The 26,143-nt window shown below is 39.2% G+C and overlaps 1 protein-coding gene across 1 annotated transcript; it reads left to right on the top strand.

The window, feature by feature from the left end:
• The first annotated feature begins 1,012 nt into the window (after positions 1-1,012).
• LOC139168592 (pancreatic triacylglycerol lipase-like) lies at positions 1,013-25,280 on the top strand. Its single transcript, XM_070754216.1, is given in 11 exon segments — positions 1,013-1,231; positions 3,510-3,635; positions 5,624-5,758; positions 8,527-8,635; positions 11,972-12,091; positions 12,831-12,950; positions 16,262-16,380; positions 18,031-18,160; positions 21,440-21,551; positions 23,639-23,806; positions 25,211-25,280. Coding segments are annotated over 11 exon segments (1,428 nt in total).
• Positions 25,281-26,143: the final 863 nt, after the last annotated feature.

The raw sequence follows: 26,143 nt of genomic DNA, 5'->3' as shown, positions 1-26,143 counted from the left end.
TGTTGGAAAGTAGGTTATTAGTTTCTAACTGGAGTGTAATGGATTGGTTTATTATTGATTCCATGACTTTGCAAGTGACACAACCCAAAGAGATTGATCTGTAATTTTCAATGTTATTTGGATCTCCATTTTTGAAGATAGGGATGACTGTGAATAGTGGTGACCATAGTTTGGGTAAAGAGCTAGTCCTGAAGGATTTTTTAAAAATTATGCTTAAAGGTTCAGCCTAGGTTGCGGAGAACATTTTAAAGAAGTATGCACATAGTCAGTTGTGACCAACAGATAGAGATGGTTTTATGATGTGTAATATCTTTCTAGCATTTTCTTCTGTAAAATCAATTTGTGTTAGATTGTGGTACGACTAGGAAATGTTCGGCATGAGCCATTGCTATTTACAAAGACTGAACTGAAGAATGTGTTAAAGAGGTTGGCTTTAACTGTTTCATCATTATAGTCTTTATCATTTGGTCCTTTAAGGGGTGGATGGATGTAGAGTCTTTGAGTCAATTATTTACAAAATTATAGAAGGCATGAGTGGACATCATACGTAGAAGGTTTACTTCTTGTAAGTAAAGAATGTTTACTTCTTGATTAATGTGATCATTGGTACATAATGTGAAAATTGGTGACACAATTTTTTGTAGCGGCTTTTAAAGTTTGCAATGTAGCCTGTTTTATTTTTATCTATTCCCCTTTCTTACCGATGGACAGGGAAAGACAGAGAAAACCTAGCCAAACTGGATTACAAGCATTATTATTCCTTGCAAATAAAACTGATTTTCATGTAGCAGAAATTAATCCACATGTCGAAGTGATTTAGAGAACTGAGGACGTAATTCCTTCTCATACAGATTGCAAATTGCTTTCAGAAGTCTTTTCATTCAAATTTAGATTAAGCATATTGACTTCAGAAGAGTTCCCAAATGACAAGGGAAATATGAAAAAAAAATAATTAGTTTGATAAAGCAATAGATATCCTGCTGACATTATTACTAGAGAAGATATGCAATAGATGGTTGAATATGAGCTTTTGCTTCAGTTACTCATGCCTTAATTATATGACACATATATAACAGGCAAAGAAGTTTGTTTCGAACGCGTGGGCTGCTTTACAGATGATATCCCATGGTCTGGAACACTGGAACGGCCCATCGCACGACTCCCTTGGTCACCTCAAGAAATAGATGTACGCTTTCTTCTGTATACTACAAAGAACCAGGACAACTTTCAGGTGAGATCTACCCTCCCTCAGTTGAATTTTAAAACATTTTGCAAGAACCATCTTCCAATAGTTTGATCATATCGATTAAAAAATAAAGCTGTATAAATATAAAAGTTTATTAATCATTTTCTTGATTATATTTGCTTTAGTAATATATAACCAATGTTCAGTACAGTGTTCCCTCGATTTTCGCGGGTTCAAACTTCGCGAATAGCCTATACCACGGTTTTTCAAAAAATATTAATTGAAAAATACTTTGCGAGTATTTTTTCTATACCACGGTTTTTCCTGCCCAATGACATCATATGTCATCACCAAACTAATAATTTTTGCAAATAAATAAAAAATAATTATTATTATTGTTAATAAATAATTCTGTTTATAAATATCAGGATCACTAGGTGTCTTATTCAATGGTGAGTAGCAGTAATACTGATGAGTAAATGGTTGTTAAGGGAGTCTTCGGAGAGGGGCGGCATACAAATCTAATAAATTGAATTGAATTGAATTGAATGGGAAATTGTAATTTAGGGGTTTAAAGTGTTAAGGGATGGCTTGTGATACTGTCCACAGCCAAAAATGGTGTATTTACTTCCACATCTCTACTTCACGGAAATTCGACTCTCGCGGGCGGTCTCGGAACGCATCCCCCGCAAAAACCGAGGGAACACTGTATATCTTTAAAATAGTTGATTTATTTAATATTTATATATTTTTTACCTTGTTGCCTTTAATATGAGGACCCAGATTGTGGGGGCAATATGCTGGCTCTGTTAAAAAGTGCTATTGCTAACATGTTGTAAGGCACCCTGAGTCTACGGAGAAGGGCGGCATTAAAACAAACAAACAAATAAATAAAATAACTTATTATACTTGTTTTAGATGAGAGATTTGTAATGAATTTGATTCAATGAGTAAAGTATAGAAGTGTATAAAAAGAATGAAGTTAGTCTCCTAAACACTTTATATAATTATAATGATGGTTATCTTGGATAAGAGCTCAGGAGTTTCCCATATACTTTTTCATTTTTAGTTATCCATGAAACATAACTAATAATATAATAAATTGATTAAAATAAATTTCAGGAACTGATGGGACGATGGGACAGGGTTAGAGGTTATATGGTCAGTAGAACTTGAGACCAAGGTATACAAAATAAATTGGAATCACTCTATAATTTGTAAATATTGTTCTTGGTGCTATAAATAAGATACACCCTCATTTTGGTGGAGGGATTTGAACGTTGTTGGGTGGCGGGAGCACGCGTAACTGAGCACTGTATTTTATGTAGTTATTATTATTAAAAAATAATAAAAATTGCTATATAAACTAATAATATAATAAATTGCTAATTATAATATTAAGCAATAATCATAAAACAATATAATTCTCTAATCAAGGAACCACCAAGGAGCAAACCAAATCCCCACTAGGGCAAGCTATTGTGTAGAAACAAGAAACAAATCCCACACTTACTAGCAGTGATTATGTTACCTAGTTGTGTAAAGAAATGTTTGCATACCAACAAGTCCGCTCGGACCGCACAAAGGACTCCATAGCATAAATAATAGTGTGACTATGTAAATGCCGTAGAGCATTTCAAACAACCAATCCATTTAGAGAATATCTATAAACAAATTATTTAACTATTTTTGCATCTGCTTCATAAAACATAGATATTTTAATAAAGTCATATATTTAAATACCATCTATAAAAAAATGAGACAACTTATAGTAGTTGATAATGTTATTGGAATAGCATCTGAAATAAATACAATACTCTCATTATATTTATTAATGGATTCAATTATGGTCTGAGAAACCAGAAAATACTCTCGTAAACAACAACTCTGATGTGGCACTGAGAAAAATAATATATTTTAGCACTGCAGAAAATTGAAAACTAATCTACAACATATATAATTGCAACACTTTGGTTGTTCAAGAATTATGTGGGTAATATTAATAATGGACCCAAAAATCTCCATCCATACTTAACTAATGCACGGAATATTAATATTCCCAAGGAGCTCATGAGTGAAGTGGAATTGTTTCAGTTGTGACAATACTTAAGAGTAGAGAAAAAAAAATGCCCTCTGTGTGTGTGTGTATTTGTGTGTGTATCCGTTTGTCTGACTCTCTGTTTGTCTCTATGTCTGTTTCTATGTCTGTCTGTCTGTCTGTCTGTCTGTCTGTCTGTTTATCTGTCTGTCTGTCTCTCTGTCTGTCTGTCTATCTGTCTCTCTCTCTCTGTTGTTCTCTACCTAATATGTATATTTTTAACAGGAAATCACTGCAATTAATCCAGAAACAATTGACCACTCCAACTTCAATGCCAGCAAAATAACCCGCTTCATCACCCATGGATTCATAGACAAGGGGGAAGAGAAGTGGTTATCAGATATGTGCAAGGTACAGAAAATTAAAACATTTTTATTATGCCTTCATTTGGAAATCTCTTAATATCCAGACATTGCTAAGAAAAGCAATTGCTTCTTTGTGATACAGATGTGCCTGCTGGAACAATTAAAGAAAAGAAAATACAGACAGGCCTCATTTAGATGTGGCACTGAGATCTAAAGCTCCATTGTTAAGCAATGCAGTCATTAAAACAAACTTTGGTTAGCAATGGCACTTCCATTGGTCACTGAACAAGTGGGTTAAAGTTAAGTGAGGACCATCTCTAAGAACTTACAGTTAAATTACAATTTCAGAATTTGTTTGCCACAGTGATCAAACTGTGGGGTTTTAAAATCAGTGCAGCCAAGATCCATGAAATCCCACTAAGTTGCCCTGATCCTTTAATTCATAAAACTAAAAATAATGTTCACACAAGAAGCTGGAGATTTCTGTTAGAGAAACTCTAACACATGACTTGAGTTCCTTACGCAATATGACAAGAGGATCCCTCCAAATTTTGCAATGTGATTTACTTCTGCTCAGAGCTCCAAGAAATTCCAGTACTTCCAGTTCCAGTATTTCTCAGGATACTCTATTCCGAAGGTGTCCAATCAACTTTGACTGAGGACTTCAACCCCCAGAATTCTGGGAGTTGTAGCTCACAAGTCTTAAAGTGGCCAAGGTTGGACACTCTTGCTCTACTCCATCCTTTTTTCTTAGCCTCTCCAAGATCCTTTTCATATGGCATTGTCACTTAGCATGCTCAATCCCCATTGGATTGTTTTTAGCAAATTATACCCATAGGTTTTTCTTTCCAAATGTATTTGAGGTATATAAAAGTCTTTATGAGTCTTGCTTTTGGGGTGTAGGGGGCTGTCATTTTAGTTGAAGCACCTCTATCCTTTAACTGTCCAAAACAATATAAAGGAATGATGCAAAACGGTGACAAAAAGACCCCAAATGTCTATAATAGTCTACCATAAATGGCAAAAAAGCACATCCAACACATACTTTTCCAAGGCAATGTCTGTCAATTGTGTATAAGACTGCAACTCCCAGCTTTGCTAGCTGAAGTAGCCCCAAAGAACTCACTGTTTGATTCAAGTGGTAGTGCTACTTGGCACACTACACCTGAAGCTGCCCTTCCATTTTTGCATCTGACTCACGCGCAGAGTTTCTGATATCAGCATCACTCCTTCCAAGTACCACTCTTCTCAAAATTCCCTTCCTCTATGCCAGTCTTTAGAGAGATGTTCAATTAACAGTGATAAAAACTAGGAACAGATAGCGTAAAAAAGAGACATGAAAAACAAGGAAGAAGCAGAGGACCGGTTAGCCTAGTGATAGTGAACCTTTTTTCCCTTGGGTGCCGAAATGTTTGCGCCTACACTATCACACCTGCGTGAGTCCCACACCCATAATTCAATGCCTGGAGAGGGGGGAAATTGCCTCCCCTGCCCCCCCCGGAGGCCAGATACAGCCCATTTCCCAAATTCTGGTGGGCCTGGTAGGCCCATTTTTCATCCTCCCTAAGCTCCAGAGGCTTCCCTGGAGCCTGGGGAGCGTGGGGAGGGCAAAAATGCCCTCCCCCATCAGCAGGACCTCTCCAGAAGCCAAAAATGCCTTCCCAGGGCCTCCAGACGAGCTGAAAATCAGTTGGCTGGTGCGCACATGTGTGCTGGAGCTGAGCTATGGCAACGGCTTGTGTGCCGGCATATATGGCTCCATGTGCCATCTGTGGCACCCATACCATAGGTTCGCCATCACTGGGTTAGGCCCTAGTCTAGTCTTCTTCCTTTTCCTGTTGGCCACTTAAAGTGGGAATTTTATCTTGCATATCAGTAGTAAAACCACTGACATCTGGAAAAACTGGGCAGTTAGAATTACCTCTTCGAATATCAGGAAGAGAAAGTCTGAGAAAAACTGTTTCTAGGACCTGAATTCTGGTTGTGTGGTGGCCCCATCATTTCCTTCAATTTTATTTTTATATCTGTTTGCAGAGAATGCTTCAAAGGGAAGAAGTGAACTGCATTTGCGTAGATTGGGTCAGCGGTTCCAGATGTGCCTATACCCAGGCAGCGAACAACATCCGTGTGGTAGGGAGTGAAGTGGCATACTTTGTAAATATCCTTAAGGTAAATGAGTTTTCAGTCATTAGTTTATGGTTATGAATTTTATAGAGCAGTGTTTCCCAACCTTGGCAACTTGAAGGTATCTAGACTTCAACTCCCAGAATTCCCCAGCCAGCATTCGCTGGCTGGGGAATTCTGGGAGTTGAAGTCCAAATATCTTCATGTTGCCAAGGTTGGGAAACACTGTTATAGAGGGCTTTAACTTTCTGTTTATTGCTAAACAACAATATTGATACCATTTCAATAGTATTTCATGATCCGACATGAACTACAGCAGGGGTGGGTTCTAACTTACCTCGCTGCCGGTGCACACCAGGAAGAGTCCACCTCTGAACTACAGGTAGTCCTTGGCTTACAACAATTCATCTAGTGACCATTCAAAGTTACAACGTCACTGAAAAAAAAGGGACTTATTTCACACTTAGCATTGCATCCTTGCCATGGTCCTAGGATCAAAATTTAGATGCTTGGCAACGGACTCATATTTATGACAGCTGCTGTGTCCGGGGAACATGTGATCTCCTTTTGTGATCTTCTGACAAGCAAAGTCAATGGAGCAGCTAGATTTACTTAACAACCGGGTTACTAGTTAACAATTCTAATTCAATACTAATATTAATTCAACAACTGCAGTGCTCCACTTACAACTAAAGCAAGAAGTCATAAAATAAGGCAAAACATGCAGTACTTAACAATGTTTCATTTAGTAACATAAATTTTGGGCTCAATTATGGCGGTAAGTTGAGGACTACCTGTAAATCGTTAAAATTTCATTACTAGGAATGTACTTTGTTGGAAAGAATAATATTTTATGACACCTACAACAAATCATTGTGGATATTTACTGTATTTTGACAGGAAATAATCCCAAATTGAGCTATAAAAAGTGTTGCAGTTATACCAAGAGCTTTTGCTGAAGGATTTGTTATTGAACATAAGCAGAATGCTAGAAGAACACTGCAAAGCTAACTAGGAGAACACTGCATTAAAAAAAGACAAAGATGTTAGATGCAGATTAGAAACTTAGTCCAGCTATCGAGAAATACTAGTTGACACTCATTGTATCTGAAGGAAAAAATAATTCAGGAAATACTCAAAAATAGAAAAGCCTCCCTTCTGTCTAAACCAGTGTTTCTCAATCTTGGAAACTTTAAGACGAGTAGACTTCAACTCCCAGATTTCCCCATCTAGCAAGGCTGGCTAGGGAATTCTAATAGTTGAAATCCACCATCTTAAAGTTCTTAAGATGGAGAAATGCTGGTCTAAACTACAACTTGAAATTGGGGGAACATGAAGAAACAAGAAGAGTTCCAACACTCATTAACTTAACAATAGAAAATGAGAATAGGTGACGAAACCCTATCCTATGTACCAGGCATCATTTTCACATGGGTTTATGAGTACAAACATATGCCATGATAAGAATTGAGGGGAGGAAGTCAAAAGTGGCAAGATGGAAGTTGCATTGTTATGACCAGCTCTTTATGTCATATCCATATGATATTGACACAAAGACAGAAGAGTTGGGCTTTATAAAGATTCTTGGTCGCCCAGGTCCTGGTTGTCCCAAAAGCGCTTTTCCCCCCCCAAAGGCAACTGGACTTTGTTTTTTTCTTGAAGACGTTCATTTCTCATTCAAGTTCTGACTTTCTTAGAATTGAAGAAGCTTCTAGGATGAAAAGTGAAACACCTTCAAGGACAAATGAAGACCAATTGCCTTTGGTGGGGGGAAGCACCTTTGGGGAGAGTGGGGTTTGTATCACCTTTTGTAAATAACAACAACAACAGAGTTCAAAGGGACCTTGAAGGTCTTCTAGTCCAACCATCTGCTTGGGCAGGAGACCCTACACTACTTCAGACAAATGGTTATCCAACGTCTTCTTTAAAACTTCCAGTGTTGGAATGTTAATAACTTCTGGAGTTGTGAATGCTTGCCTGTTTTGATCCTCCCTGAAGGAGCTGTATGGTGCAATCTGGATGAGGGAATCTCCAATATGAAGTCAAGGGAAGCATATTGCACAAATCTCTAAATCCAGCATGTTTGAGATTTATATTAAATATGCAGAAGAGTTTAAAATTGAAAACAAAAATGTTGATATTGTTTTGAAAGGCAGCTTCTTATTGCCCTATAGGCTTAAAAAAATATTACACAGTATTTGTACCACTTCTGTCATGTCATGGCTTTAGAATCATAGGAGTGGTTCTTGAAACATCTTATAACTACGGTGAATGAGGCCATGATAAGAAGGGTTGGATGATAAGCTATACATGTCAGGTAGATATACGCCTCCCACCCCCCTCCGGGCAAGCTACGCTTATAATGCAAATGTATTGCTTGTATTGACATGGGTACAATTGTCAGCTGAAGGGCACATAACATGGATTTTGTAATTTGTTAACTAACACAGTTATTTTGTATTTTAATTTGACTTATTTTCTCTCTTTTAAAATAATGTTCAGGTTAATTACAATTGGAATGTAGGAAAACTTTTATCCTATGGTATATGGATTGATTAGATACCTTCTGATATTCTTAAATGGAAAAGAAAAGTTACAGAAGGATGGGTGTATGCTATCTCCTCATAAGAGGTTTCTTTGTGTCTAGCATTTAGTTATCTCACAATCTCACACAGTTCGCAATCAATTGAGGTTTTGCAAAACTACTGGCATCTATGTTTTAGGAAAGGTAAAACATGACTGGAGTTGCAAGCCGCAGAAATACACTTATAAAACTAACAAAATATATGATGTTCCCTTACAACTGCTCTTAGGAGAAATATGAATACTCTCCCTCCATGGTACATTTCATTGGCCATAGCCTTGGGGCACATGCAGCTGCTGAGCTGGGAAGCAGAATAAAAGGAATTGGAAGAATCACTGGTAGGTCGATGTAATGTAGTACCTATTAGTAGGAAAGCAAGTACAGTGTTCCCTCGATTTTCGTGGGGGATGCGTTCCGAGACCGCCCGCAAAAGTCAAATTTCCGCGAAGTAGAGATGCGGAAGTAAATACACTATTTTTTGGCTATGAACAGTATCACAAGTCTTCCCTTAGCACTTTAAACCCCTAAATTGCAATTTCCCATTCCCTTAGCAACCATTTAGATTATTACTCACCCTATTTATTTATTAAAGTTTATTTTAAAAATATTTATTAAAGGCAAACAAAAGTTTGGCAATGACATATGACATCATCGGGTGGAAAAAAACGTGGTATAGGGAAAAACCCATGAAGTATTTTTTAATTAATATTTTTGAGAAACTGTGGTATAGACTTTTCACGAAGTTTGAACCCATGAAAATTGAGGGAACACTGTATTGCTGAATCTGAATCTAAGCTGGCACATACTCTGAAACATTACTGTAAATAATTTTACTGACTTGACAAAGTGAATGTGAGAATTAGCCTGCACTTAATATATGCATAATTATATATCTTTATATCCTTCCATGTTTTCTTTAGAATAGCATCTGTAAGCTTAAAAGGATTGCCCTAGCTAGTACCGTGTTTCCCCGATAGTAAGGCAGTGTCTTACTATCTTTTTACCCCCAAAAGCCCCACTGTGTCTTACTTTGGGGGTATGTCTTACATTGTCCCGGGCACCCGGGGCCGGCTCGTCTTTGGGCTTCGGCCCGGGCGAGGCCTCTTCTTCTCCGGGCGGGTGGCGTTAGGCGGCGTTGCGCGGCGTCGGGCCTGGCCTCCATCCCTCCTGCGCCGCGGCGGGGCCGGTCCGCGATGCGCGTCCTGGGGGCGCCCGGCTGGCCGGCTCCGGAGGCTGCGGCTCCTCCCGCTGCTGCCCAACGCCGAGGATGCCCCGCGCCCAGCCCGGCTACGGCAGCAGGCAGGCAGGCAGCCACAGGCGCGGCGGGGAGAGCAAAGGCGGCTTCGGCCCGGGCGAGGCCTCTTCTCCTCCGGGCGGGCGGCGTTGCGTGGCAGGCGCAGCTGCCTGGAGGAGAAGAGGCCTCGCCCGGGCCGAAGCCGCCTTTGCTCTCCCCGCCGCGCCTGGGGCTGCCTGCCTGCCTGCTGCCGTAGCCGGGCTGGGCGCGGGGCATCCTCGGCATTGGGCAGCAGGCAGGCAGGCAGCCCCAGGCGCGGCGGGGAGAGCAAAGGCGGCTTCGGCCCGGGCGAGGCCTCTTCTCCTCCGGGCGGGCGACGTTGTGCGGCAGGCGCGGCTGCCTGGAGGAGAAGAGGCCTCGCCCGGGCCGAAGCCGCCTTTGCTCTCCCCGCCGCGCCTGGGGCTGCCTGCCTGCCTGCTGCCGTAGCCGGGCTGGGTGCGGGGCATCCTCGGCATTGGGCAGCAGGCAGGCAGGCAGCCCCAGGCGCGGCGGGGAGAGCAAAGGCGGCTTCGGCCCGGACGAGGCCTCTTCTCCTCCGGGCGGGCGGCGTTAGGCGGCGTTGCGCGGCAGGCGCGGCTGCCTGGAGGAGAAGAGGCCTCGCCCGGGCCGAAGCCGCCTTTGCTCTCCCCGCCGCGCCTGGGGCTGCCTGCCTGCCTGCTGCCCAATGCCGAGGATGCCCCGCGCCCAGCCCGGCTACGGCAGCAGGCAGGCAGGCAGCCCCAGGCGCGGCGGGGAGACCAAAGGCGGCTTCGGCGCGGTGGGGAGAGCAGGCAGCCCCAGGCGCGGCAGGGAGAGCAAAGGCGGCTTCGGCGCGGCGGGGAGAGCAGGCAGCCCCAGGCGCGGCGGGGAGACCAAAGGCGGCTTCGGCGCGGCGGGGAGAGCAGGCAGCCCCAGGCGCGGCAGGGAGAGCAAAGGCGGCTTCGGCGCGGCGGGGAGAGCAGGCAGCCCCAGGCGCGGCGGGGAGAGCAAAGGCGGCTTCGGCGCGGCGGGGAGAGCAGGCAGCCCCAGGCGCGGCGGGGAGACCAAAGGCGGCTTCGGCGCGGCGGGGAGAGCAGGCAGCCCCAGGCGCGGCAGGGAGAGCAAAGGCGGCGGTGGGAGTAGCGGACGCCTCCCTCGCTTTTAGTACCGTGTTTCCCCGAAAGTAAGACATATGTCTTACTTTCGGGGTATGACTTATATTAGCCGACCCCCCTGAAACCCCCCATATGTCTTACAATCGGGGGGGTCTTACTATCGGGGAAACACGGTATGATAGATTGTGCTGTTAATTAATGAAATAGATTTTCTGTTATACATGGTACAAAGGCTTAAATACAATTAAAATGAGCATCCTAGATGAAAGAAATGATCTGAGAGGCCAAGTGGAAACTATGTTTATACATACTGTTTCCATTGTCATACTTGCTGTTACATTATTATCTTGGTTCTCAAACAATAAAACAACATAAAGAAATTTGCATGGCCTTTTACAACAAAGTTCTAACCAAAGTATTTTACCATAATTTATACTGTAATTCATTGCTCCCAGTCCCTGTAGCTGAATTTCTTAATAGGAATTCTCTATTTCTAGATCTCTTCAGAACATTCCTATTGGTGTGCAGAATTTGTATATCTTGTTGCTTTTTATATATCCTTGCTCTGAAAACTCCCTTTTAGACAAGCTTGTTTTAAAATTCCTTGCACTATCTGCTGAGAAATTAACCATTATGGTCTTCCACACTAGCCCTTTTCCCTCCCTTTGCATATTTCTTAAGTTTTTTTAGACGGAAACTAGACTTTGGAGAAAATAAATAAGTTTATTTTTTTTTATCCATGACTATTTCATATATAACGTCAAGTGTATGGACTATTGTGATTCTTTCTAACTTGTACTTATTGCAAATGGAATTTATTTTTACACTGAGCATTTTCTAACATTTTATATGCAACACTATATAGTATGATTATTCATACCATACATTTTTATGTTTTCTCTTTTAGCTAGCAACTGCATTTAAAAAGTTAGAAACTATTTTAAATAAGTTGTGTTCATTACTGTTTTTGCTCTTGTGGAAATGAATTCACATTGTTAATTTTTTTCCTAACATCATTTTTTTACTTGCATTTAGTAAAACAAGCATATTGATTATATAAAAATGAAACTGAAAAAATCTTTAGTGTTTCTCTTAATCACCAATAGGCTCTTCAAGACTTTTTTTTGCTACAAAGGTTTATGACATTCTGAACTGATTGCAAAGAATACTACTAAGGGCATTCTTTTACAATTGGGGCTGACAGGAATTAGGTGGTTGAGACTTAAATCATTGTAACTATAGAATTAGTCCAGAAATCTTCATCATCTCTTCTTTAAATCATATATTTAATGTTTATACCATTACAGGATTAGACCCTGCTCAACCTTACTTTCAAGGAACTCCGCCTCAGATCAGATTGGACAAAAACGATGCTGACTTTGTTGATGTGATTCATACTGATACAGCACCAACAATTCCATTCCTAGGTAAGCTGACTACAGAATGTTCTGTCTGGGTTCCCCCAGACCTCAACACCAACTGGAAAAAACAGCCAGACACTCTGGTAAAAGCCAAAAGTATTTTATAGCTGGAAAAAATAAACACAGAGGAAAACCTGTTCTTCCCAACAGACAGGCTATAATACGTTACAGCAGAGTCCTGATGTCCAGACAATACAGCAAGCTTCTTGCTGGCACCCCCCCCCCCCCAAGGTTTCAATAGTCAAAGGCACAAACCAGGATTCCAAAACGCCAAAGTTCACAGCCAGGTCCCACGACTCTCAAAGATAAAACTCCACAAGCCAGGAAGGGTGGGTCTGCCTTTTAGCCTTTCCAAAGAGCACCACACCCAAACCCAGCTGTTGCCTCTTTAATGCTGAAAGTACTTAGCCAAGTGCTCCCTTCTCTGAGTAGCTCTTCTCTGTCGCAGATCAATTATGGCTTGTGCATTTTCCTCTAAGGAATCCAGGCTGCTTGCTGGGGAGAGCTCCCCCTGGTGGGACTCTGGCTGTCCTCCCTCTTCTTCAGCCTGGGATTCCTCCTCCTCGTCTGCCTGCACCTCCTGTTCCTCAGCCTCTCCCTCTGAGCTGGAAACCGACAGAAGATCAGCCGTTCCCTGAGGGGCCTCAGACGGAACCACAACACAGAATACTGTAGTACATAGATAATATGTAAATGACAAGCATGAATCTATTCAAACATAACACCGTTTTTAATCAATTTTCAGGGTTTGGGATGAGTCAAGCAGTTGGACATCTTGATTTTTATCCAAATGGAGGAGAACTGATGCCAGGGTGTAAGAAAAATCCTATTTCACAAATAGTGGATATTGACGGCATTTGGGAAGGTAGGTATCATCTTTGCAAAGAAATATTCAACTGTAGAACAGAAATGCAAATCTTACTCCAGTGTATCCTAGTGTATCACACAAGGACAGAATCAAAAGCTGATATTGTTTTCTTCTGCTGGGGGCACCAGGATTTCTAGCCAGAATGACAATTGTAAAAATTTGAAAAGTTCTAGTTTATACCCATAACATAGGGAGACAGAATCAAGGTATCCACATTTTCAAATAATAAATTACAAAACTAAAAAAGTGTAATAAATGTAGGAAAGAAACTTGATTACTTTGTTTGTAAAAAGGTGAAATAATTCATAGCTCTTTATTCAATAAAAGCAGGAGGGAGGGATGAGGGGGAAGAATACATACAGATATACATCAAACAATTTTTTTTAAAAAAATGCACTGTGTAGCAATGACAACTTCAAAGTAATAGGATTAGACTGCACAGCTAATCAGAAATGGATTTATATCTATATCTATCTATCTATCTATCTATCTATCTATCTATCTATCTATCTATCTATCTACAGTATATCTATCTCAGAGAATGTAGCCCTATAGGACACTTGGCCACACCTTGTCAATATATAAGGGATAGTCTGAGGGGTGTGGTGAGCAACGTTTGTAATTATGGCAGTTGGTGAATTGAAGCATGCATGTAAGCAAAAAACCTCACTGGAACACGAGTGCACCTGCGTCTCCATGTGCAATTTTGTTACCTGCATGGGCAAAGAAGCATAATTCCGCTCGAACTTACAATACCTCCAGAGCCACGGAGGTGAGCCTAATTAGGCGTTCCGGCTAGCAGCCCACTACTTGTTATGACCTATAAAGCCCTACATGGTTAGGACCAGATTACCTATGGGACCGTCTTCTGCCTCATGTATCCCAGTGGCCAGTCAGGCCCCACAGAGTTGGCCTTCTCAGGGTACCATCAATCAGGCAATGTCGTCTGGTGGGACCTAGGGGAAGACCCTTCTTTGTGGCAGTTCCAACCCTTTGGAACCAACTCCCTCCAAAGATTTGTACCGCCACCACCTTCTTGGCCCCTCCGAGTCTATGGAGAGGGGCGGCATACAAATCTAATAAATTATTATTATTATTTTGCAAGGTTTTAAAAACTCAGCTTTATTGACAGGCTTGGGGCCGTTGGGTGTTAACATCTTACTCTGGCCAATGATGTGAATGTATATTATGATGGGATGAATTTGGATGCTTATTTTTAAGTACCAGAGTTTTAGATTCATTTTAGGTTTGGATTACTAATATGCTCTATTTTTGTATTTCTGTACAGTATTTATCTTGTTGTGAGCTGCCCTGAATCTGTGGAGAAAGGTGGCATAGAAGTCTGATAGATAGATAGATAGATAGATAGATAGATAGATAGATAGATAGATAGATAGAAGGATGGATAGATAGATAGATAGATAGATAGATAGATAGATAGATAGATAGATAGATAGATAGATAGATAGATAGATAGATGTTTGTCCCACCTTTATCCAAATCCCACCAAATTAAAGCATCCCCTTTCTATTTTGGAACAAATTTCTTACTTTTATCATGGAGCAAGTAGGTCGAGGTTTCTTAAGCCAGTTTTACACCCTGGAAAATGTTCTACACATTGTCAGATTGTTAATAATCCTAAAATGCTAAATGCTTGAAAGAATAATAGATGCACTCAAGATTGATTCCAGCAAACAATAAACAGCATAGCTTGAACTAGGTATGTTCCAACTGTGCTTTGTGATTGATATTTTTCATTTATTTGTAAGGCTCCCAGAAATGATGAAGTACAATAAAATAGAGCAAATAAATACATTGGTATGAAACAACTGTAATTACTAAACAATTTTTCAAACCCAGAAGAAAACTTTGTAGCTAGCTAACCTAATCGCTAAGTAACAAATGTATACCTGCCAATTTATTTGGTTCTGAAATAAAGACCTTTTTTGTTGTTGTTCAAATCCCACAACCCACATTTACCATTTCTAAATGACTCGCTCTCACAAAACCAGTACCATGGACTACTGAATGCAACAATTAACATAGCCCACTCCCAAGGCTAAAGCATTGCAGTGGATTCCATAACTGTTCATGTTCATGTATATTTTTTAGATATTTTGCTATCCGCCAATTTATTGACACTTTTTTAACCAGCATCAAACTCCCTGAAATAAATTGTTCTGTCTTAGCTTTTCTGGGGATAAAGGGTTTGGGCAGACCTGACCAAAAACTATTGAACTCTAGAAGCTTTTAAATTTTGTGCATTTCCATGTTCAGCCTAATTCCTATACACCACCTACATTGTGAATCCAGCCATGGAATTTAGAGCATATATTTCACACAAGACACCTGTGTTTCCTTTTTCATGTGTCATTACAAATCTATGCAGTTTGCCAAATATGAGAATCTTAACACATTTTAATGACGTTACTTGTACTACAAAATAGAATACTATTTTGACAATAAAATACTGTTTATAAGAAAAGTCCTTGACTGAAACATTTAAGTTCTTTTAAATCTCAAAGCACACTGCAGCTTCTAGCATCCTGTTTTAACAGTTTCAGATTTATACTTTGACTGCTCTTATCCCAACCTCTTGCTGACAACTTCTTTATCTAGTGGTGAGAAAGTTCATGGACACATCACAACTAGCTAATTGGGGAACTTCCTGCAATGAGCTTTATTCTCAGGGACAACGCAACCCATGTGCTAGTCTGCTGTCTATATTGTTTATCCTCACATTTGAGATTTCCTACAGCATTTTCAGACACCATACCCCTCCCAAATCATGACTGTTCTGGTAAATCAAAGATAGTAAGATAGTAAGTAGGGGTAGAATTTTATTAATTTTAATATTTAATATTTAAGCTTATTAAGACATGTACTGAATAGAATAGAATAGAATGGAATAGAATAGAATAATAGAATTTTTATTGGCCAAGTGTGATTGGACACACAAGAAATTTGTCTTTGGTGCATATGCTCCGAGTGTACATAAAAGAAAAGATACATTTATCAATAATCATGAAGTACAACACATAATCATTGCCATAGGTGTCAAATGAACTACTTTTAGTAACTGCTACTGAACTTTGGACTGCACTTCTCCCAACTAAAGTATTATACATGCCCAACCTCTCATGGAAAGGTTTTAATGAAATGTTTCAACATTTGGCAAAGGTAATAAAGTGATGAAAAAAGTTGAGATAATGGCCTTGCTCCAGAAACTAAGGAGATAAGTTTTAATTTAAGCACTTGATAAGAAGAGTCAACAAGTATAGCTTCTAACTTTTCTTTCTACTCCACAGGAACCCGTGACTTTGTGGCCTGTAACCATCTACGGAGCTATAAGTATTATTCAGATAGCATTATATTTCCAGATGGATTTTTGGGTTACCCTTGTGGAGCATACAACTTATTTGAAAAAGTATGTTATTTGTATCATCCTGAAATATTAACAGAAGAAAGTAGTGTTATTACTTTTTTCTTTGTCACAGCATACAAAGGATTTTAAAAAAAATCACAAGACCATCAGTTTACAAGAGTTTCTGTTCATAGCAAAATGTAATTACAAAAATTACAAAACGTAATTTACAATTAGGGCTAAGTGACTAACTGCAATTTGCACCTGCTTTCAAAACAAATGCAAAATTGCATGTTTAATTCTGAATTGGCAGTCAAGGGGCAATTTATGGGTTGCCCAGTTGGATGCATTGCAAACAAAGAGGATCAGCTATTTGGCAACGAACAACAAGAGGTGCGAGCATGCAGATTTGTGCCTCAGATGTGTATGGCAGAGTTATATGAACATTAATATTTTTATTTGGGGGGCTGTGTAGAAACCTGGATTCTGAGAATAGAAATATGATTGGGGGCATGGGAAGAGTATGCACATTGCATCTGTCAGTATCACCTCAAATTGCTTTATCACCACATGAGCCTAGGAAAAAAATCATCTTCTTTGAGAAATTGCTAAGAACAAGAAAATGCTAAGTTCCATGCTTTCTGTATTCGTATCTTTTCACATTCTTCATCCAGGAATGAATTAACTGAAAAACTATCAAGCTAGGGAGAGAATGTACATGAGCAAGTTAATTAGAACTTTAGATAGTTCTTCAATAATCACCTAAAACTTTTGGCACTCTTTTTGAAAAGGGATTGTAGGCTTCATTAAACATTTAAGTGTCATGTTTGTTTGGTTGGGTTTTTTGTCAAGATCTAAAGCAAGAATGCCATAATTCAGCTCAGCAGAGATCTGGATTCAAAGAATAAAATGTGATTTTGAGTATGTATGGATTTGGATAGGCATTTTGCATTAATTGGGAACATTACAAACCAAGTGCCTCTTTTCCAGAATCGGCTGTATAGGGCAGCCACACAAACATAAGAAATTGGAAATGTTTTAAGGTATCTAGGTGTCATGTGCAGGCTTATGGTGCACAGCTCTAATATATAATATGTTTACATTAATAGTATGTTAACACTGTCACAGCTGGACAAAATATAAACTTGGTGATAAGAGATATTCTCAATTTATAGAGATGAAGAATAATCTAGGTTTAGAAAAGATGAATTAGTCTGAATTTTGAACTTTCAGGATACATGTATAAGTTTGTACAGCTGGAAAGGAGAGTGTTTAATAATCTGATTATGTTTTAAAAAAATAAATACACAAATATACACTGTTCAAAAAAATAAATAAAGGGAACACTTAAACAACACAATATAACTCCAAGTAAATCAAACGTCTGTGAAATCAAACTGTCCACTTAGGAAGCAATACTGATTGACAATCGATTTCACATGCTGTTGTGCACATTCAACTTTGTACAGAACAAATTATTCAATGAGGTTATTTCATTCATTCAGATCTAGGATGTGTTATTTGAGTGCTCCCCTTTTTTTTTTGAGCAGTATATCTATCTTTTGTAACATGGCATAAAATTCATTGTTTTGAACAAGGAAAATTACTCATTTAGTAGTACAAAAGACAGGGAAAGAAAAAGACAGCATAATTAGCAACAAACGTTGAGGAAATGAACAGGATTGAATATTTTCCTCTCTCTGTTTTTATTAGGGCACCTGCTTCCCGTGTCCAGCAGGTGGATGTCCTCGTATGGGTCATTATGCAGATCAATTTAAAGACAAGATCACTTCTGGATTTACTAAGCTTTATTTAAACACTGGAGAAGCCAAAAATTTTACCCGTAAGTATATGACTAAGAATAGGAGACTATTAATGTTTGTCTTCTTGCAACTGTGGATGTTGGTGTTTGCATATAATTGTGTATGCACGCACGTGCACACACAGAGAGAGAGAGAGAGGGGGGGGGAGAAAACCATATTATCTCCCAGATGCATAACCAAGATTGGTTTGGATAAAAATGGGAGAGAGAAAGAGACAGACAGACAGACGGACAGACAGACGTACGTACGGACGGACAGACAGACTGGCATGCATGCATGCAGGCAGGCAGGCAGACAAAGAATTTGGGTGGCCAGTCCTGTTTCTGGGAGAGAAGATGAATGTCTAATATTAGCTCTTCCCTAAAAGGAATGAAACCTAGCCATGTTATATGGTTTTTTTCCTACAGTTTAGATCATTAAACTTCAGGTAGGAGATCTCAAAATTTCTTTTTCAAGAGGCAACTAGACTTTCTTGTTTTTCTTTGAAGATGTTTTGCTTCTCATCCAAGAAGCTTCCTCGGCTCTAACTGGATGGTAGGGAATGGGAGGATTTATATTGCTTGCAGGCAGCTGGTTATTTGCATTCATTTAGAGAATCATTGAGACTACTTGGAGATTTATCTCTGTCCTGGGAGTCTTCTTAGTACTACAAATGGATGTGGAGCCTTCAAGAACAGAGAACTTTCAGCAGTTCCAAGAAGGTTGCATATCCATTTTCACTACTCAGGTGACCCTGAGCACACAAATAAATCTCCAAGTATTCTCAATGAGTCTTTAAAAGAATACAAATGACCAACTGTCTGCAAGGAATGCAAATCCTTCCATTCCTCATCATCCAGTCAGACCTGAAGAAGCTTCTTGGATAAGAAGCAAAGCCTCTTCAAAAAAACAACCACCAAGAAAGTCCAGCTACTTCTTGACCATAATTAAATTAGATTAGATTAGATTAGATTTATTGGATTTATATGCCGCCCCTCTCCGTAGACTCGGGGCGGCTCACAACAATGGTAAACAAAGCATAGTAACAAATCTAATATTTCGCAATTATGGCAGGGATGACTGAGAATCTCCATAGACATCAGTTAGGAAGCTATCAGATATATCTGTAAGAAGCAGTTATAGATGAAGTGCTGAATATCTACTTCTGCAATTATTTAGGACAGTGAGGGCAAACTTTTTTTGCTTGGGCGCAAAAAGGGTGTGTGTCACCACAGCCATAATGCAATGCCTTCAACCCATGAATGCATGTACAACTCCCCCAAGCTGCCTCCCCATGCATGGGCACAGGATTCACTGAAGTCTCCAGACTTCCGGTAGGCCTGTTGGGCCATTTTTCGTCTTCCCCAGGCTTCAGGAAAACCTCCGGAGCCTGTGGATGGTGAAAATGGGCACAATGCAGTGAAAGACTGCCTTCTTTGGTGTTACCAGTGCGCCCTTCCAGGTCATCGTGCACATGACTGTTGGCGCATGATTATGCTTCTGCGCGTGTGCAGCAAGTGAAATCTTGAGATTTACCAAGATTTTGATATTTTTGCTTCCATGCATGCACATGTGCAGAAGCAAAAAAATTGGCAAAAATCACCAAAATCTTGCTTGTGCGAGCGTCTTCACATATTTCACTTGCTGTACACATGCAGCAGCCAAATCTTGCACGGAGGCAAGCGCACACACGTCAGTGATGCGCCACTGCATGCACTTCCAAAAATCGCTACCAGAGCATAGCACCTGACTGCTCCGGTATCAGGCCATCTGTGGCCCAATGGGCAGACTGGAACTTCCGGTAGGTCTGCTAGACCTGTGTTTCGTCATGCACAGGCTATGGAAGCTTTCCTCTAGCCTGGAGAGGGTGAAAATGGCCTAACCCCTATCCTCTGGAAAGCCAAAAATCAGGTGGCCAGCATGCACATGCACACTGGAGCTGACATAGGGCAACGTCTCCTGTGCCCTCAAATATGGCTCCATGTGCCATCTGTGGCATGCATGCCATAGGTTCACTATCACGGCTATAGGAGGCAGAATTGGGGTGATGCTCTATGCCTCTTACAGAGGCATGAAGCAAAATACAATATGATTAGGGAAGTTACCCCCCACCTAGCCTAAGGTTCACTGAAAAAAATGAATGCAAACAGTGCTCATATGCCTGTGTTTTAACTTTATAAGAGCCCACAAGGTTGAGCAAAAACTTAGCAGCCTCATGGAACACCATGCAGGCTCTGGTTTTCATCTTCAGATATCTATATTTTTATCTTCAGCAGGCTTTGCAATGACACTATCTGAAATTGAAAGGGGGGAGGCGGATGGGGCGAGATGATGACTGATATTATATTACAGCTTCTTTGCCTCCAAGCTTCTGTACATTGAAGCTATTTTGTGACATTACTTGTGGAGAATCTAAAGTATGAACAGATTTCATATATTTTGGATAGGTAATAAAATACATGGATTTTGGAAAACTATTTTTGTTTGCATAATAATAATAAAATTGTTGTGATTCAGCCTGAGGCTCCTCAGGGACCGGCTGGAGCTCTGCCGGATCCATGCCGAGAGGAGGAGGACAGTGACCAGGAGGGGGAGGACCAGGCAGACAGGGGAGAGGAACGTCAGGAAGAGGAGGGAGAGCAGCCTGAGACCCCCGGGGGGGGGCCTCTCCCCAGCTAGTAGCCTGGATTCATTGGATGAAGACGCACAGGCTATAATAGACATGAGGCAGAGACGTGCAGCTCAAAGAAGGGGCCAATTAGAAAGGTATTTCCATCCCTGAATTGGCAACAGCTGGGTTTGGGTGTGGTTCTCCTCAGCAGGGTTGAAAAGGCAGACCCGCCCTTACAGTCTTGTGGAGAGTTATCAAATGGGAATCCTGTGACCTTGCTTCGATTCTTGGCGTCTCTGATCTTGGCTTGTGGCCTAGAAGGCTGAAAGACTTGGGGGAGGCATGGGTTTTATTATCTCCAGTGTTGTTTTTGCCAGCAAGAATCCTGTTTTATTGCCTGGCCTTCGTGAAACCTCTGTGAAGCTTCATCGTGTTCCTGTCTGTAAGAACAGTTTTTGTTACCTGTGTTTGCTTTCCAGTATATAAACTGCCTTTGCTTTTTACCAGTGTGTCTGGCTACTCTTTTTGGTCGGTGTTGGCGTCTGGGGAGAGCCAGACAGAACAAAAATAGGGTATTCTGTCCTAATTAAAGCTAGTTTTGGGTCTTCAAAGTGCAGTTCATTTTGTGAATTTATTATAAACAGTCAATTTTATTAGTACTAGAAACTTGCTTGACTAAAACCAAATTCTCATTAATGGTGACATATAGGTTGGAGATACAAGTCATCAGTCACATTGTCTGGAAAAATCAGAGTCTCGGGATATATAAATATTGCCCTGTATGGGAGCGGAGGGAACACAAGGCAATATGAAATTTTCAGGTAAATTTTGAGAAATACCACATCCAAGGTAGAATTTTATACTTGTTATTTTCACTTTTCTGATGTTCTTTCCTCATCTGAGAGGTGTATCTAAAATATTTATTTTATAAATAAGATAAAGAACAATATGCACAGAATAAGAGCACAGAATATTTAAAAATAGCTCCCTATCTTTACGAACTCTTTGGAGGGTAGTTTATTGCCCAGTATAGATACAGGACCAGCAAAGCGATCACTAAGTCAAACCATGATTATGCTTGAGTTCTTCAGCCTTTTTTTGCCTTAGAGACCTGTTATGGTTGTAAATGCAAGGATTAATCCTAAAACTACTTTTTCATCACTGTCATAATTATGAATGGCTGCTAAATGAGGCAGTCACGGAGGAGTACCTGTAGTTTAATGTGAAATGCTTTCAGACAGTATTTTCACTTATTGTCTGTTGATGACTTTTCTGTATTAACCTAACGCTTGTTCTTTTTAAAAAAAAATCAAATATTTATTTCAGACACAAACATGTATAAAAAAAAAGGTATGAAATTACAACCATTTCGATAGTAGCAGTGAAGTTTAAAAAATTCTAAAACCTGGCACTGCTCACCTGATTCTAAATTATTAAAACCCTAAGAAGAAAACATGTTCTTACCATTAAGACCAAGAAGTGACATATGACAAATTTTATCATTAGCTGGCAACCCAGAAGCATCTCACAAAGAAATCAATAAAAGATATTGGAATCAAGAGTTAGAATTGGTTTCTCTATCATGCCAGATAATAAAAATAAAATCTGGATTCTGATTTTTCCACACTCTATATAGAATTGTGCATGCCAAATTTGTTCTGGATTTCATTTTTTTAAAAAAATATTCAAATGATATATAGAGCTCTTACAAAATTTTCCCTGTATATTCAACAAATTGAGATTACAGTTCCCATAATTGATCTGAAATGCATTTATTTGAAGATTTATCCCAAATTGCATTTTCATTTTTATGACTGTCGTTTTCTTAGAAGGATTTTTAAAATTACATTTTCCAAATTATTATGATTTTAAGTTTCCACTTGTCATTTGCTCTGACTGTTTGAATTGCAAGCTGTATTGTAATTAGACAAATATGTCACTTGCTACTTGACTAATATTTAGCTGAGCCAATAACATGTAATAGTACCAGAAAGTAGTTTTACTAGCTGGAATGTATTAAATGGTTCTGACAGGTAATTATTTCCATTTAGATTGCATTTAATCTGACTCTTGCAGGTTATCAAGGCAAAAAACCGTACTGCAATATATTCATATGCAAATCTATATACTACTAAATAAAATTTTGAGCCCTGTATTCTTTCAAATCTTCTTCTTTCAGATGTACTTTCAGTATAGGTCAACTAAGAAAAGGTTAAATATTGATGAAAATGGAATAAAATTGAATTACTTAATAGAGTATTGAATTGAATACATATATTGAAAAATGAATATACAGTACATATATAATATGTAACATATTTTTGCTGATAATGAAAAGGGGAAACTAGATCTATTTCAAGCTATTTTGCTCTCATCAACTAGCCATACCCTTACCAGGATTTGAACCTGGGCAGTCTGCCTGCAAGGCAGTAGCTTTAACTTCTAGGCCACAGGTTCTCCTGTCTTAGCTTCTACAAGAATTATATTTTTCTTTCTTTCTGCCAAATCACCATGATGTACTGAAATATGGGTAATTCAACAGAAATAAAACATATAACTCTGCCCTGATAGAAGCTGAGACAGGAGAAGATATATATGATTTCTACTACATTTTTAATTTTGTTGTAAGCCTCCCTAAGTCCCATTGGGAGTGGGCAGCATAGAAGTCAAATAGATAGATAGATAGATAGATAGATAGATAGATAGATAGATAGATAGATAGATATCTAAAAATAACTTGCATTTTTTTTTAAAAAAAGAGGGCAATTATATCATTAACTCAACTTTTCCCAAATTGTGGGCAGCAAAGATCCAGATGTAGACTGCAAAAAAAAATAGATGCATGTATGTATAAGTATAAAAAAGTAATGAAATTACTTTATCTGTTTTATGTTGTTTTGTTTTTAAGTGGGATGCTCAGACCTGGTGAGATTTATACCAACCTAATAGATGTAGAACTTAAGGTTGGAACCATTACTAAGGTTAAATTTCTTTGGAACAACGTTCTCATAAACCCACTTTTGCCCCGATTTGGAGCAACGAAGATTACGGTACAAGATGGAGAAACTGGGAATGAGTATGTATACCTTCATTAGTTCAAGAACAAATAATAAAAGAAACATACTTACTAATTACAAATTAAACTTACAATATTATTTATGCCCTATTGGCACATATGTGGGCATTACAGGTTTACATGATATCTTGTATGTTTTTATACAGTACAGTATTAGTTTAGTGGGACAAACATGGTTGAAACTCTCCACTATCTTGATGGACACTAATTTACACTGGTTTAAAAAGAAGATTCTACAAATTCATTGAGGAAGGTGATCAGTGACTATTAGGTTTGATTATTGTACAACTCCTATATTAGGCAGCATATTATAAATAGCAATGCAATTACTGCAAAAAAGAAGTCACAAATTATCTGTTTGACCAGAGAGTTGAAGAGAATGCCCTTAGATTAGCCCTTAGCCAGATTCAGCATATTTCTTATCATCTTACAAAAAGTTGTATGTATCTGAACACAGATGCACAGATGTGTTATTTAACTCAATTAAGTTCTTGTGAAATTCTTTCTTTTTGTCAAGGAAAAGTTCTGTGCCCAGCACATTCAAGTGGAAAGTAGAGTACATGATTTTTAGGAACAGGACTCAGCTGTTTGCCTTCACACTCTCTCACTGTTCATTGCTTATGTTCTCACTGCCCTTTAGTTTCACCCATTGGCTAGTTGTACTAGCTGCTTTTTCTGCAGCCATGATGCCTACTGGCATGTACCTACGATTTGGGAATGAGGCTCATCTCACTCGAGAATGAGAGCCTAACATTCTGAGATAAAGAGGAAGAGGAGGAACCAATGGTGTTGGCCTAATTTGGATACTGAAATTAATGGTCCTTTCTCACTGGGTTTTCCAGAGCTAATTTCCTTTACACTGAGTTAGACGAAGTTACACGTAAAGGAGACCCACTGAAAACCATGGGGGAAGTCCATATTAGGTCTTGTTGAGCAGAATCCTAACATAGTTGATCTTGATAAAAGTTCTTTTGTTGAATTGTGTGAATTGGGTGCCTTGGGTGTGTGAGAAGACTGTAACAGAGTTTGAACTTGTGACAGAGTTTGATGAGGGATCAGCATAAAAGCAGGCATAACAGTCTGCTTGATTACAATCCATCTTAAGTACAAAGCTTTACTTCAACATCAATGGGCACAGAGTTTTGGCCCCAAATATATTCTTTGAATATTAAAAATGGGCAATTTTTCATACTCTTATTTACTTTTTTCTTTTATAATTTTGTACTAAGTACAAGTTATAAAAAACAAAGGTACAAAGCTAATTGTACACCATTTTACCGAATATTATATAAAATGTCTCAAAGGTAATTTTGAATTAATTACATTTCTTGAATGTTCATGCCAGTGCAAGAGTGATATCAAAGTATATACATTAATGCCTATTTTTCCTTTTTAACTCCCCAGGTTCCATTTCTGCAGCAGTGAAATTGTAAGGGAAAACGTGCTGCAAACACTCACACCATGCAAATCGTGAAATGCGAAAAGTTTTTGTGCAAATCTTAATTAAAAAAATAACATTTCAAGCATGTATACATTCTTATATAGTCTTATGCCCAAGTAATGGTACAAGGAGATTTTAATTTTAAAGATATAGGAGCCCTTTTCCTTCAATTACCTTGCTCTCATTATGCCAAAAGAGTTACTGTCACTCTAGTAAGACAATGACATGCAAAATCATAGGAGCATAGGTGCTTTTGTGCCCAAGTATCTAAATATTTTATCAGCATATGAGACTGGTCCAAATTATTGCATTGCATTAGACAGACAAAAAACTCACTAAGTCCTGGGTGAAAGTGAAGTGAACCTGCAATTGCATCTTTCCTTAATAGTGGTAGAAGAGGATCCAGAAGAGTAATAGCTAAGGAGGTTCACAGTATACCACCTCTTAATCTTATTTCTAAAGTAAGATCCTCATGCTTAGTGCTAGCTCTGTGCACCCAGACGAAAGACTGAATAGCATGATTAAAAAACTATGTGATATGTACTTGTACATGTTTTGCTTTTTTCCTTCCATGGACTTAAACATTTTTTGACTTTATGAGAATATATATATATATATATATATATAATCAGCAATACTCCTCACAGACCATTGTCATTTGGAAAAGTTATTCTTACTGCATATTTGGATATAAATTGCACATGAATATATATTTGTGTGGCTCTCTTTTTTCTGACAACTCACGGTAGCCAATTCACCATGGGCAATTTGCCATGGCTAACTCACCACAGCTTACTTACCATAACCAACTTACCATAAAACAACACACCCTGGTCAACTTGCTGTAGAACAATTCAACAATTTAATTTAATTATTTAAAATTACTATACAAGTAT

This window comes from Erythrolamprus reginae, chromosome 5 (genome assembly GCF_031021105.1).
Source record: "Erythrolamprus reginae isolate rEryReg1 chromosome 5, rEryReg1.hap1, whole genome shotgun sequence".
In the NCBI taxonomy this organism is placed as follows: Eukaryota; Metazoa; Chordata; class Lepidosauria; order Squamata; family Dipsadidae; genus Erythrolamprus; species Erythrolamprus reginae.
The sequence above is the reverse complement of the archived record's forward strand: the minus strand, read 5'-3'. Positions and strand labels throughout refer to the sequence as shown.